The 12723-nt window shown below is 53.7% G+C and overlaps 5 protein-coding genes across 5 annotated transcripts; 1 reads left to right on the top strand and 4 right to left on the bottom strand.

Annotated features, from left to right (window-relative positions):
• Positions 1 to 1370: 1370 nt before the first annotated feature.
• On the bottom strand, positions 1371 to 2199 carry GUITHDRAFT_155785 (hypothetical protein). The gene has a single exon (XM_005821221.1). It carries the CDS (start codon positions 1649 to 1651, stop codon positions 1469 to 1471), a length of 183 nt encoding a protein of 60 aa, XP_005821278.1. The 5' UTR covers positions 1652 to 2199; the 3' UTR covers positions 1371 to 1468.
• A 1627-nt stretch (positions 2200 to 3826) lies between these two features.
• Positions 3827 to 5063, top strand: GUITHDRAFT_90532 (hypothetical protein; the record flags this gene model as incomplete). Its single annotated transcript, XM_005821220.1, has 1 exon — positions 3827 to 5063. One exon carries the CDS (start codon positions 3827 to 3829, stop codon positions 4922 to 4924), a length of 1098 nt encoding a protein of 365 aa, XP_005821277.1. The 3' UTR covers positions 4925 to 5063.
• Positions 5064 to 5672: 609 nt separating this feature from the next.
• GUITHDRAFT_44989 (hypothetical protein) lies at positions 5673 to 6116 on the bottom strand (the record flags this gene model as incomplete). The annotated part of the gene is made up of 1 exon (XM_005821219.1): positions 5673 to 6116. A coding segment is annotated over one exon (444 nt), but the record flags the coding sequence as incomplete, so codon positions are not given.
• Positions 6117 to 7046: 930 nt separating this feature from the next.
• On the bottom strand, positions 7047 to 7577 carry GUITHDRAFT_80660 (hypothetical protein; the record flags this gene model as incomplete). Its single annotated transcript, XM_005821218.1, has 1 exon — positions 7047 to 7577. A coding segment is annotated over one exon (531 nt), but the record flags the coding sequence as incomplete, so codon positions are not given.
• A 2163-nt stretch (positions 7578 to 9740) lies between these two features.
• Positions 9741 to 11778, bottom strand: GUITHDRAFT_147329 (hypothetical protein; the record flags this gene model as incomplete). The annotated part of the gene is made up of 2 exons (XM_005821217.1): positions 9741 to 11653; positions 11706 to 11778. The coding sequence occupies 2 exons, from the start codon at positions 11776 to 11778 to the stop codon at positions 9741 to 9743; spliced, it is 1986 nt and encodes a 661-aa protein (XP_005821274.1).
• Positions 11779 to 12723: the final 945 nt, after the last annotated feature.

Below are 12723 nucleotides of genomic sequence, written 5' to 3'. Positions count from 1 at the left end.
GGGCACGACAACTCGACGCAGAAGATGGTGAGGGAGGTGAAGCGGCGGATCGAAGAGCAGACGAGCCTGCAGTGCTGGTTCGACGTGGAGGGAGGGATCGACCACGGGGAAGATCACATGCAGAAGATGGAGCAGGGAGTGTCTCGCTGCGAGGTGTTTGTGGTCTTCATGAGCGACAAGTACGTTAAGAGCGGCAACTGCAGGAGGGAGTTTGCTCGGGCGTGTAAGGCAGGGAAGTACATCATCCCTGTCTTGGTGCCGGTGCTGTATGAAGCAAGTCCAGACTCAAAGGACTTGGAGTCAGAGTCAGGCTGGAAGGGCGACAAGGAGGGTGAAGACTGGTGGAAGAGAATTGCGGAGCTAGAGGAGACAAGTGAAGCTGCCAAAGAGGTCAAGGTCGACTGGGAGTTTCTCGCGTCATTCTCGAAGCCCTTGAAGATTGAAGCGAAGAGGGAGCAGCAAGAGCAACAGCAGAAAGAGAAGGACCATGGTGGTTTGCATGTGTCAGGGCTGGAGGCGCTGGTGGCAGCAGTGCAAGCGAGGGTTTACCGGGGAGGCGTCGTATTTCACGAGGTTGCTTGTTTCCTTGTGGTTGACATGGCCTTGACATGCGTGGGCCAGGTGGAGCACCCGTTTCTCAGGTCGTTACATCGTCAAAAGCGCCTGCTCGACAGCATTCTTGATCGTATCAGCCGGCTGCAGTCAAAGATACTGTTAGGGATTGACAACCCTGATGATCTACCTTGACTCTGTGAACTTGAACCAACTTGCCATCTTCCGTTAAGCAAGCAAACAGAAACCTCAACACTACCGCGGTCGCTGAAAGTTTAGAAAATTAGAAAAGATTTATGATCAAACCGACAGGATCAATGAGACTGAAGTATACGTGACCGCGTAAGGAATTAGAATGAGTCGAATTAAACTCACGCATCAATTGACGAAGAAATGGCGTCTTCAATTCACGGAAAGACAACCAAGAATTAGAAGCAGTACTATCATATCATAACCTTTCCATCTGATCAAGTATTGCACACGACGACCTTTCCCGTGACGTGCTTAGATACGATCCACTTCGTAAAGGTCCCAGGAATGTCCTGCATGGTTCCACAAAGTGAAGTGCTTGAAGAATAGTAGCAGTCGTAGCGATTATTCTGGCAATATGACAGTTGCAAGTAGTCGAAGCCTTAGGTTGACAATGTCGGCTCTATCCGGCTGGATGTAGTAGTAAACATCCCCAGGAATCACGATTGCTCCAGACAGTGACGTGTAAGTTTGACAACAATGGACATCTCTCAACTCGTTGTGCTTCGCAAGGTCTTGACCCTTAGAATCAAATCTTTGAGCCTTCTCCTGACCCACATCTTCCTTGCTCTTGTCAACTTTCTCCATGCCCTCAGGATCACTTCTGCTCTCCATCATCATCATCAACAACAACATCATCATCATGCTTCCTCTTTCCTCGCAGCCTTTACCGCACAGATTGCTGATGCTCTGCCGCCTTCTGCTTGACAGCTCTCCGAGCGCTCGTCTGCTCGCATGGCTCCCCGGCCAGCTGGATCTGCTTCAAGTTGTTGGGGGAGTACAGGGGCTCGAAGGAGTAGGTAAAGGGATCGGGGAAGGTGCTGCAGAATTTGACCTGCCAGCCGGTCATCGCACCGAGAGCGTTGCGACATTAGCCTGATCTTGTTCAGCAGCTCTTCTGCTCCAGTGATGGAGTCTTGCACCTTGATGGTTCCGTTGAGCCCGTACTTGGAGACGAAGGAACACCCGTCACTATCATCTCATCATGACCGCGGCACTCGCAGCCATGAGGCACATCGTATCACAGTTGCCATTGCAACAGACAGGATCGCTGAAAATGATGTGAGAGTAGAGCGGTAGGGTCACCAAGAGTAGAGAGGATCCCTCAGCTTGATTCCCTGAGTTTGTGTAGCCTCCTGACCCCAGTGGGGAGAGCCTTGCCGAGCAGGAGGTTGATAACGGAGATCTCGATCTTGAAGGAGACAAAGATCTATCTTGAAGCAGATGGTGACTAAGAGTCGCATGTACGCGTCTGACCTGCCCATCTTCTCTCGCACCTTCTCAAGCATCCCCTCGATCTGGATCTCTCCGAAGGTCTTCTGCCCTTGATCACGCTGTCCACCTGGTCCATGTCCTCGAAGAGGCTCGTGACGGCCTCGTTCAGCAGGCTGTTCACTTGACAGAAAGGATTCCCTACTGTCCTCTTGAAAAGAAGAGAATTTCAAGACAGAGAGGACCAACCCTATCTTACCGACTGCTGTCCCAGAAATTAACTGATATCTTTACTTACACAGGAACCGGTATAATTTTCCGTTACACATGTTTCGATGTAAGTTACAAGCCTGTTTTTTGTAGGTGCAAACCAAGGGGCGGATTACTCCATGGCGTAACTTTGATTGGACGACAACAAGACAACAAGACAACAAGACAACAAGACAACAAGACAACAAGACAACACGACAACAAGAACAGAGAAAAGAGGATAGTAGTACAATTCGACCCAAAACGGAGAACGAAACAGAAAGGCAATATCATTGCAAAAACCTTTCTTGGTTGCGATTCACAAGAAGGAATTTTTGAAACAGGAAGAAGAAAATGGGTGCATGTATATCATCACGATCAACGTGGACTGCCGTCCCTCCTTCCCCTCGTCCTCTCTCGCCCACCTCGCTCCCTCCACATTGCTCCTCCTCGGCTGCTAACGTCGCTGATTTTCGCGCTATCTCACTGCCTCCCGCTACCAGCGAGCACGATAAGGCAGGCATGTATCCTCTGTCTTGGCCCTCTCCTCTCCCTTTGGCTTGCCATGCCATGCCTTACCTTCTCCTTCTACTCCTAGTATCCTTTCTTATCCTCCCCCTCATCCTTCTACTCCTAGTATCCTTCCTTATCCTCCCCCTCATCCTTATCCTTCCCTTCATCGCTCTCCCTTCGCTCTTTCCTCCTCGCGCTCAGGCTGTCAACGTCTGATTCTTTCCTTGCAGCGCCGCTCCCTTACCCCATGCTCGGCCTTCGGCTAGAAGCCTTCCATGACTTCATCTTGCGCTGCGGAGGAGAGAGCGCGTTGCTGGGGTTGAGCACGGCAGAAGTGTGTGAGCGACATTTGAAGAAGATGACCGGCAAGGGAGGAGCAGGAGCAGGAGCAGGAGCAGGAGCAGGAGCAGGAGCAGGAGCAGGAGCAGGAGCAGGAGCAGGAGGGGTTTCATTCTGTGAGCTGCTTGAGCAAGAAGGGAGCAGCGGAGTGGGACGAGCGCAAGTTATTATCTCGCACGCATGGAAGGAGAACTTCCTGCATGTGGTGCAGAGTCTTGAAGAGCACTTTCGCTCCTCTTCCTCCTCTCCCTTCCTCTGGTTTGATCTCTTCAGCATCAACCAGCATCAGTCTCCCAAGTCTCCGCTGCAAGGCTGGAGCTCCAATTTTGCGGAGACGAAGAGGACCGTGCTCGTGCTCACTCCCTGGGACCATCCCCTTCCCCTCGCGCGCAGCTGGTGTCTCTTCGAGCTGTTCCTCACAGCAAGGACAGGAAGCAAGCTCGAGGTGGCGATGAGCGAAGAGGATGAGAAGAGGCTGTGGGAGGAGCTGCCACTTGAGTCGTACACGAAGATGATCGGAGAGATCGACGTGGAGAGGAGCGAGACGTCGGAGGAGGAGGACAAGGAACTTATCCTCGCCATGGTCAGGAAGGAGGTCGACGGCATCGCAGGGATGAATCAGCTGGTGCAGGAGCGAATGAGGGACTGGCTCGTTCGAACTGCCGAGGAAAAACTCCTGCGGGTAGAGGATGGAGACCAGGTGGAGCGAAGGATGAAGCTCGCAGACCTGTACAAGATGCAGGGAAGGCTGGAGGATGCAGAGCAGCTGTACAAGGAGAGCTACATGAAGAGGAAGGAGGAGACTGGGGAAGAAGACGAGCTGAGCAGGGAGTTGGCCCGCAAGCTTGCGATCCTGCTGGTCCTCGAAGGGAAGTACGAGGAGGCTGAACCCCTTCTGCAGACGTGCAAGATCTTTCTTGAGGGGGTGGGCAGGGAGGAGCTCACGCTGGAAAGTTTGATCGGGCTTGCAGACTTCTACTTCAGCAGAGGAAGCTTCGAGGAAGCAGAGCCGGTCCTCAAGAGGTGCATTGACAAGGGCGAGGAGGAGCAGAAAGTGAGGGAGAAGGAGGATGGAGCCCTTGCTCTGAGCCACCAGCTGAACCTCGCAAGCCTCCACGTCGTCCAAGGAAGAGAAGATGACGCTGAAAGCGTCTACCAGGGATGCGTGGAGGCGAGCAGGGCAACTCTCGGTGAGCAGCACTCGATCACGAGGAGGAGCCTGAGGTCTCTTGCCGCCCTGTACGCAAAGCAAGGAAGGTTCGAGGTGGCAGAGGGGCTGGTGCAGGACAGCATGAAGAAGCTTCGAGACGCTGGCGGTGACGACCACCCGGACATGCTGATGAGTATGCGGAGCCTCGCAGCTCTCTACCAGAGCCAGGAGAGGTACGAGGAGGCGGAGCCGCTGCTGCTGGAGAGCTTGAGGAGGGTGCGGGCGGCGGAGGGGGAGGACCATCCGCACACGGTAGAGGACATGATCGCACTCGCCAAGCTGTATGTGAGGCAGAGGAGGATGGAGGAGGCAGAGCCTCTGCTGTTGGAAAGCATGAAGAGACTGCGAGAGGCAGCGCTAGGAGGAGGAGGATCGCTGCTCCTTGTGTGCATGGACAGCCTCGCTGGTGTGTATGTGGAACAGGAGAAGCTGGAAGAAGCTGAACCTCTCCTGCTGGAGAGCATCGCCAAGTGCCGGGAGCTGCTGGGCGATCACCATCCCAACACGCTGAGCAAGATGACTCAGCTTGCAGTGCTCTACTACAAGAAAGGAAAGCGAGGAGAGGCAGAGGCAGGCAAGCCTCGGATGTGGATCCGTTAGATGCAGAGGAGCCTGTAGGGATGCTGGGAACCAGGAGGAGGACACAACTGACATGAAGGACTACCAAGTGTGAAGATGCAAGTTTAAGACAACTTGACTTAATTTTGTTTTTGTCATGTTATGAACATGTTTTGAATTCAAACAATCTCATCCCCTTCCTTTTACTTGTACAGCAATCCAGGACAGAGGAGGTAACTGTGAGAATACAGCAGAAACGAGATGGCAGAGACCTGAGAAGGGATGGGTGGGTGGGAGCTGAGGAGGAGGAGGAAGAGAAGGAGGAGGAAGAGGAGGAGGAGGAGAGTGGCCGGCAAGCGCGGAAGCTTCAGGAGCCCTGGAGGTTGTCGTCGAGGGAGCGGCAAGAGAGCATGTAGCTTGTCTGCATCGGCGCGTCAAGGTTCCTCGTTTTCTCCACGACGTCCCTGGTGAATTCGAAGCGATGCTCCCGCACCGCCTGCTCGAACCTCGACGATGACGGCGAGTCCGTGCATGTCCACCCGTACTCCTTCTCGAGCGTCCATGCTGTCTGGTTGAACGACTCGAGCTGTGCTGTGCTCTTCCTCCGTCCCCTCGACCTCTTCACCTCCACCTTCACGTCCTTGTGCCGCTCCACCTCCCGAGCTCGCACGGGAGACACGCTCCTGCAGCGGTTTCTGGCTCTCTCCGACAGCGGCGACCTCCCGCGGTCGTCGTGATGGTGGGAGGAGGAGGAGGAGAGGAGGAAGCCGAGGCCGTGCATGAACTTGTCACTGACGTGAACGTTGTTGATCAGGGCCGTCTGCTCCAGCAGGTCGACCTCCCTCATCGCCTGCCCCACCACGTAGAACCGCGAGTGTCTCCTCCCCAGCACCCCCGACGCCACCAGACCCACCGCTATGCCGACACGGCAGCTAAGCTCCTCCTTCCCTCCTCTCTCCCTGTTATGCTTGCGTAGAGCCCTCAGCATCAGGCGCGCGAGGTTGAGAATGGAGGAGCAAGAAGCTCTCGTCTCCTCCTTCATGGACCAGTCACTGTCGCAGGGCAGCCATCCAGCAACGATGTAGGCGTCCCCGACCGTGTCGATCTTGAAGAGTTTGTACTTCATCACCGCCTGATCGAAGCTGGAGAACAGTTTGTGCACCATCTGCGCGATCTCCATGGCTGAACTTCCCTGCGACATCCTTGTGAAGTTGCAGATGTCGAGCTGGAGGACAACGGCTCTCCTCATGGTGCAGGGAAGCTTCAGCGTGTTGCGGATCATCTGGTGAACGATGTTGGAGGGCACGAGGTCGTAGATCACTTCCTTCATCCTGGTCAGCTCCAGCTCGATGAACTCGTAGTACTGATAGCGAACCCTCTCGTTGTACACCAGGCACTTGGACTTCCAGATTGTGAGGATGAGAGACAAAGTGAGCGCGGCCAACGAGGTGAGCAGAATGAAGTCGTGGTCCCTCCTGTAGCTGGGAAGCAGCGCAGTCACCACAAACATCAGGGCGGCGACCGCGTCGGTCTTCTTGAATTCTGTCAGAACGACGTTAATGATAGAGTACTGGATGATGGAGTAAAAGCAGAGGAGCAGGCGAAACTGGACGCCGACCAAGACGTTCGAGACCGCGACGATGAGCTGCAGCGAGAAGATCGTGTGACCGAACTTGTGGCAGAACTGAAGCTCCGGCATCATGTAGAAGAGGACGAAGAGGAAGTAGTCGAGGATCAAAGCAATCTGCAGGTAGAGGGTGAAGTAGTGAATGGGCTGCAAGCTCTGCGCTGAGATGGCGTCCTCCACGGCGGCTAGGAAGGCGTATCCGTGGACAATCACTCCAACGGAGATGGACAGCCAGTGGTCACGCGCCTGATCAAGGAGGAACCTGACCTCAGTATCCGAGTCAGAGAAGTTTGTCCAGAAGGGAATCGTGTCGCTCGAGATCCCTCCCTGTCCTCCGCTGCTCCCAGTCTCCTCCGCCACCTCCTCAGCGGTGGATCCCAACCAGGTAGGCTTGATGTCATCCAGCTGGACCGTCTGCTCCTTGTTGAACATGACGCACTTCTCCGAGGGGTTCGGCACGCTCACCGTGCGCGTAAAGGTCCTCTTCATCTCCTTCCCTACGTTGCCGCTGCCTCGCGCGTTCACTTCGAACAGCTCCATAGCTCCCTTCCCCTTCACTGAGATGATTCCCTTGGCCTCGAACGCGAACGGCAGCCCCTTGCAGCCCCCGGCGATCTTGGCGAACGAGCACGTGCACAGGATCTGGTTCGCTGCCGCGTACTTGCACATGCGCGCTGCCGTGTTGGTCGTGTCGCCGTAGACACAGTAGAAGGCTCTGTGGGAACCGACCACAGCCCCAGCTGCAGGCCCACAGTGCATCCCGATCTTGAGGTTGAGCTTTGTTCCTTGGATATCATGCTTCTTGGCGATGCCGATGAGGTCAGCGGCGAGGTGGACCATGCTCCGGACGTGACTCCTCGGGTAGGGCTCCGCCTGAAGCTTCTGGTCGAAGGGCCTCGCTGCCCGAGGGCACATGATGATGTACCAGTCGCCGACGTTCTGATACTTGTACATGCCGTGATGGTCGACTGCGTCGTCGAACTTCTCGAAGACCTGGTCGAGGATCTCGAAGATCTCAGCAGAGGTCTTGGACTTGAGGAGGTGCTGGGGGCCGAGAGAGCAGAACATGACGATGCAGAAGGGGATGTTCGCACCCAGGAATTCTCCAGCATTGCCATGATGCACCAGCTTCGTCATCACATTCTCTGGTATCAGCGAGTGGACTAGCTTGCGGCTCTCGTCTGCGATCCGCAACGTCTGCTTAGCTTCCAAGTACATGTCTCGCTCCTTCATCAGCCGGAGGAAACAGATAAGTGCTCCAAAACATCCGGCGATCATCTGCACAAACTGTGTGAACAGCTTCACTCTGTACATGTCCTTGTAGAAGAATGTCATGGCGGATGCAGCTAAGATGGCAACGAGGCATAAGGAGCGCGGGAGAGAATGCAGCGGCATGTCAACAGCTAAGCCAACAGTCGACGATCGATTTCTCAGAAGAAGTCAAATACTTCCAGACAGCCTCGATGTATACTCCCAGTGCTCCATGGCACAGACCTGAAACATCTCGTCATGTCAGCAAATACCAACTACTAATGAATCTACAACATGAACATTGTATCAGCTCAACATCAGCAACGTGCATTCAGTAACAACAGGAATGAAAGGTCATCAATGCATCTTCTCGCAACATCTTTGCTATCGTGATTTTTATATTTCAATCCAGATATTCATCTACTCCGTCGAAGCAATCAACTTCATTTCATTCCTCACACAACCATCCTTCCATACTACCCACGTCCGAGTGAAAAACTCCTAGTTTCACTTCGTCTACTCGACTCCACCAAAATTCTTCTCCTATCGCGATCAACCAACATAGATTCTCTCTTCTCCTATCGCGATCAACCAACATAGATTCTCTCTTTTCCTATCGCTATCAACCAACATTGATTCTCTCTTCTCCTATTGCTATCAACCAACATTGATTCTCTCGTCCAAACGATTCTGTCCGATTCTTCGTCTTCTTGCCTGACTACCTGTTGGTTTGCCGTCCGTCCCTTCATCTTTCTCAACTCAGCGACTGTTCGAGTTGACTCTTTCCTTCGCAACTTCCCTCCATCTTTCTTGGCATCTCTATTCCTGGTGGTCTCATGTTGACATTCCCAACATAATTTCACTCATCCTCTCCTCCCCTCCTCCCCTCCTCCTCTCCTCCTCTCCTCCTCTTCCCTCTCACTGCTCTCCTCCACGCTTCTTCCGACCATCTGCATTCTTCGTTTCTCCTCAAATCCAGGTACCCCATCACCCACCTAGATCCCACCCCCTCCCCGTCTGACCACCCCTATAGTTCTCTCAAATTCACCCTACCTTTTCTGATGTGGGGGCGGCGTCAAGAATTGGGACCCTACCCTTGTACCACCCTCACCCGGTCGCTTGACCTTGATCGTGTGTCCGGAATTCCGAAAAAGAGGGTGAAGTTCCATAGAAAATTTCAAATATTCAATGAAAGTTTCAAAACTTAGTGAGAAAGTTATCTAAAATATTCAAGTCTTCCGGTTCCAAATGCGTTTCCGAATTGAAATCAATCACAGGATATGATGGAGGGTGGGGTAGGTAGCCTTAAAGTGATTGGACGGGTCCGTTCCCCAGGAGAACTTCAACCTTATTTATGACCAGGGGGTAGTCCATGGAATCTCCCACACCAGAAGGGGGTTGTACTATCTTGAGTACTTCATTGAACTGGTAGAGAAAGGGTGGGGTAGTCAAAAGTATTTTTGCACTCTTCAAAATGTTCAAGTACCCCTGATTTTGAGGGAAATGTGGGGGTAGGGTCAGGAGGAAAACTGTGATGGAGTCACGATCCGCCTGACAAATAAAAATACTTATATTAATAAAATAGTTTTAGAGGAGGCGGTTGCCGGTCAATTCCCTGTGTGATGATTGTAACGGATCGTAACTGCAGAATGGCTTTCAATGCCATCGGCCGCGGCGCGGGCCAACCATCCATTCGTTCACCTATTCTGCTTCCAATTTCCAGCTACTACCGTACAGACTCAGTAGTACTACTACGGTACGGTACAGAGGCTCAGAAAACAACGGTCACTAGCACTATGACTGTATTCATATCTTTACTCAATTCATCATAGTATCCGATCAGTCACTAGCACTATGCCGTGACTGTATTCACATCAGTCACCAGCACTCACTGCCGATGACTGTTTTCATCAACATCAGTCACCAGAACTATGACTGTATTCATCATCAGTCACAGGCTAGCGCTATGACTGTAAGCCTCTAAGGCACAACAGATCGCAGCGCTGGCTGTTCCTCGTCCGCCGTGCTGCCGGCAGGCCCCTGCTCCATGTCATCCTTATCGTCGGACTTGTCGGCTTGCGGTGAAACCCTCTGCGTCCTCTTGAGCCTCCAGAAGACCCTCCGCCTGAACACCCACAGCAAGAAGAGCAGGACGACACCGAGGACAGCCCCAAGCACGATCAAGACAAGAGCCATGGGCTGATCGAGCAGGGAGAGGCCGGTCAGGCTGCACTGCAGAGATGTGGCGTTAGGAAGAGAGTAGAGGGAGAGGACGGGGTTGATGGTGACTAGGTCACATCTCCTCAGCGTTGTCGTAGTGTCGTTGCTCTCGACCTGTAGCTTGATCACCAGGGAAGAGTCCAGCTGAGCGTTGCCGGAGCCTGACCCGGCAGATGACGCGTTGCCAACGAGCTGGACGGGCAGTCGGAGAGTCACAGCTAGCACGTAACGCAGCTCCTCCTTCTCCTCGTTGAAGGTTGACTGAGACATCGGGAGCGTCAGGGTGACGTCAATGTTGGGCTTCGAGACTTGAGACGGAGGAACAGAGAGTAGTGGCGATGGGAGGTACGGGACGACTTTCTCCTGCGGCAAAGGAGCTACTTGCTGTTTGACAGCCATCGCTGAGTACATGGAGAAGTGAGTGGTGTACGCGAAGACAGTACCTCCCACTTGCCAGCTTCCATCGAGACACTCCCATGTCGGCAAACTTGCTGTAGCCTTGCTGAAGCAGATTGACACTTTTTTTCCTGTGGGCACGAGGGAGGAGTTGAGCGAGAGAGCCATCTTGACAGGAGCCTTGAAAGTCAGCCCCTCCGGCTGAAAGACAGCCACCGGCCCGACTGGAACTGCCTCCTCCCCCTGTGCAACCTTGACAAGCACGTCAAACACGTCCATTGAGATGAAGGCATCAGCATCGAGAGCGCCTGGAGGGACCTCGACGCCAGTGCCAAGCTGTGACTGCACGACTGTCTTGACCCCAGCTGTAGCCCGCACAGGGGCAGCTGAGAGACTGGCGTCCTTGATGGCGATTTGACTGCAGTCAAATCCGAAATGGTCCACGAGGCAGAGGCACTGGGAGCCTGAGATGACACCGTAACATTTATATTGACATGCAGAGCCGAAGAGCTGAGAAACCGAGCACGATGGGGCAACTGGGGGGGTCACGAAGAGGACTGCAGCCTTTCCCGCCAGCTGCAACCTGGAGATTGAAGGAATCTTTGAGCAGCCCGAGCAGCTCACGGTCACGTTGTCAAGAGTTTGCGGCGGGTTGTCGATCATCATCTCGAATGCCAACAGCACGTTGGGCAGGAGGATGTCACTTGACAGGGTCAGCAGCAGCTGGCCAGCGACTGGCTGCCATGGAGCTGGGCTGACGAGGTTCTGCCCGGAGATCTGAACCTCAGCGAGGTTTGACGAGCTGGTAAGACCCGTCAAGGTGACGCGCGAGAGGTTTTGGAGCTCGACGTTGCAGGCGATGATGACCCGCACTCTGTTCCTCGCGTTGGGGATCTGGTGTTCTCCTCTCAGCTCCAGGTGGGTGAAGGCAGCGACGACGTTGAGAAGACACGATGACGGCTGTCCAGTGCACGTCCATATCGACCCTTCCACCTTGCACTCACGGCTACAACCGTCCCCGTCCTCCGCGTTCCCGTCGTCGCACTCCTCGCCGCTATCCAGCCGACCGTCGCCACACTTTCCGACAGGGAGAGGGGTTGAGGCAGGAGGAAGTGTAGAGCTTGTGGGGATAGAGAAAGGAGCTGAGGTTTCGATGAATGGAGATGACGTTGAAGGAGTGGAAGAGAGTGTTGCTGTTGTTGTCGATGTGAATTTTGTTGTTGTTGTTGTTGTTGTGGTGGTGGTGGTGGTGGTGGTGGTGTAATTGAGCTCTGCGTCTGCAAGGCAATCAAGAGAAGCTGACATTGATTCAAATCTCCCATCACTCACCTACTGACATTATGAGGCCGACCAGGAGCAACGACAGGAGGGAAACGAATCCTCTCGAAGACCAACTCATCATGCCGTAGATCCCTTGCTCTCCTTACGCTCGTGACTGTATCGCTCATGGAGCTATTGTTCCATGTCCTGTGATGTGGACATTGGTTAAATCAAACTGCACTACATGACATATGGAGAGACAGAGGAATAGTTTTCGTGCTGTTTCCTCTGTTATTTCTTCCTTGTTTCATCTTTTCACATCCTCATCCCCGTCCCTGTAACCTGTCTAGACTGGTTTCCGCGTGAGTTTACGAATGAATTTCTCGACATGGCCGCCTGTTGTTCTTGTGTTATATGTTCGTTCCTTGATCCTACTCCTACTCCTGCTACTCCTAGTCGTGCTGCTTCTCCTTCTCCTGCTACATCTGCTGCTGCTGCTTTCGCTTCCTGCTTCTCCCTCTCCCTCTCCTGCTCTTGCTCGCCATGCTTGCTGCTTGTGTTCGCCATGGCCAACTGACCACTCCCACCCCACCCTTTCTTTGGGCGAATTCTTCCAATCAGGTTTCTTGTCGTTACCCCTACGTTCGATATGGATTGCAAGGTCAAAGATAGGGTAGGGTAGTCACTAAGGTAAGTAACGGTGGGGTGTTTTCTAAACAGGTCAATCCAGCTTTCACATTTGACTAGCCAGCGTGAAGGGAGGGAGGGGGAGACGAAGGAGGGGAGAGGAAGGGAGGGAGGGAGGGAGGGAGGGAGGGAGGGAGGGAGGGAGGGAGGGAGGGAGGGAGGGAGGGAGGGAGGAGGAGGAGGAGGAGAGAGAGAGAGAGAGAGAGAGAGAGAGAGAGAGAGAGAGAGAGAGAGTAAGCGAGACCGCCGAACAGGCTCATCTGCCCCGACATGGACATCTCCGGTTCCTCCCATCGTCTGAGAAGGTGGATGAAGATGTTCTTCGGGGTACCTCTTGTACAGGGATCTGAAAGATGAAGAACAAGTTGGGAAGACTAAGGTAGTCTGGATGATGATGGGG

Source organism: Guillardia theta, assembly GCF_000315625.1.
Source record: "Guillardia theta CCMP2712 unplaced genomic scaffold GUITHscaffold_149, whole genome shotgun sequence".
Lineage (NCBI taxonomy): Eukaryota > Cryptophyceae > Pyrenomonadales > Geminigeraceae > Guillardia > Guillardia theta.
This window is presented reverse-complemented; position numbering and strand designations above follow the sequence as displayed.

What these genes read in the sequence shown, in the direction of transcription:
- GUITHDRAFT_155785 (XM_005821221.1), bottom strand. Translation starts at nt 1,651, where the DNA reads ATGACCGGCTGGCAGGTCAAATTCTGCAGCACCTTCCCCGATCCCTTT.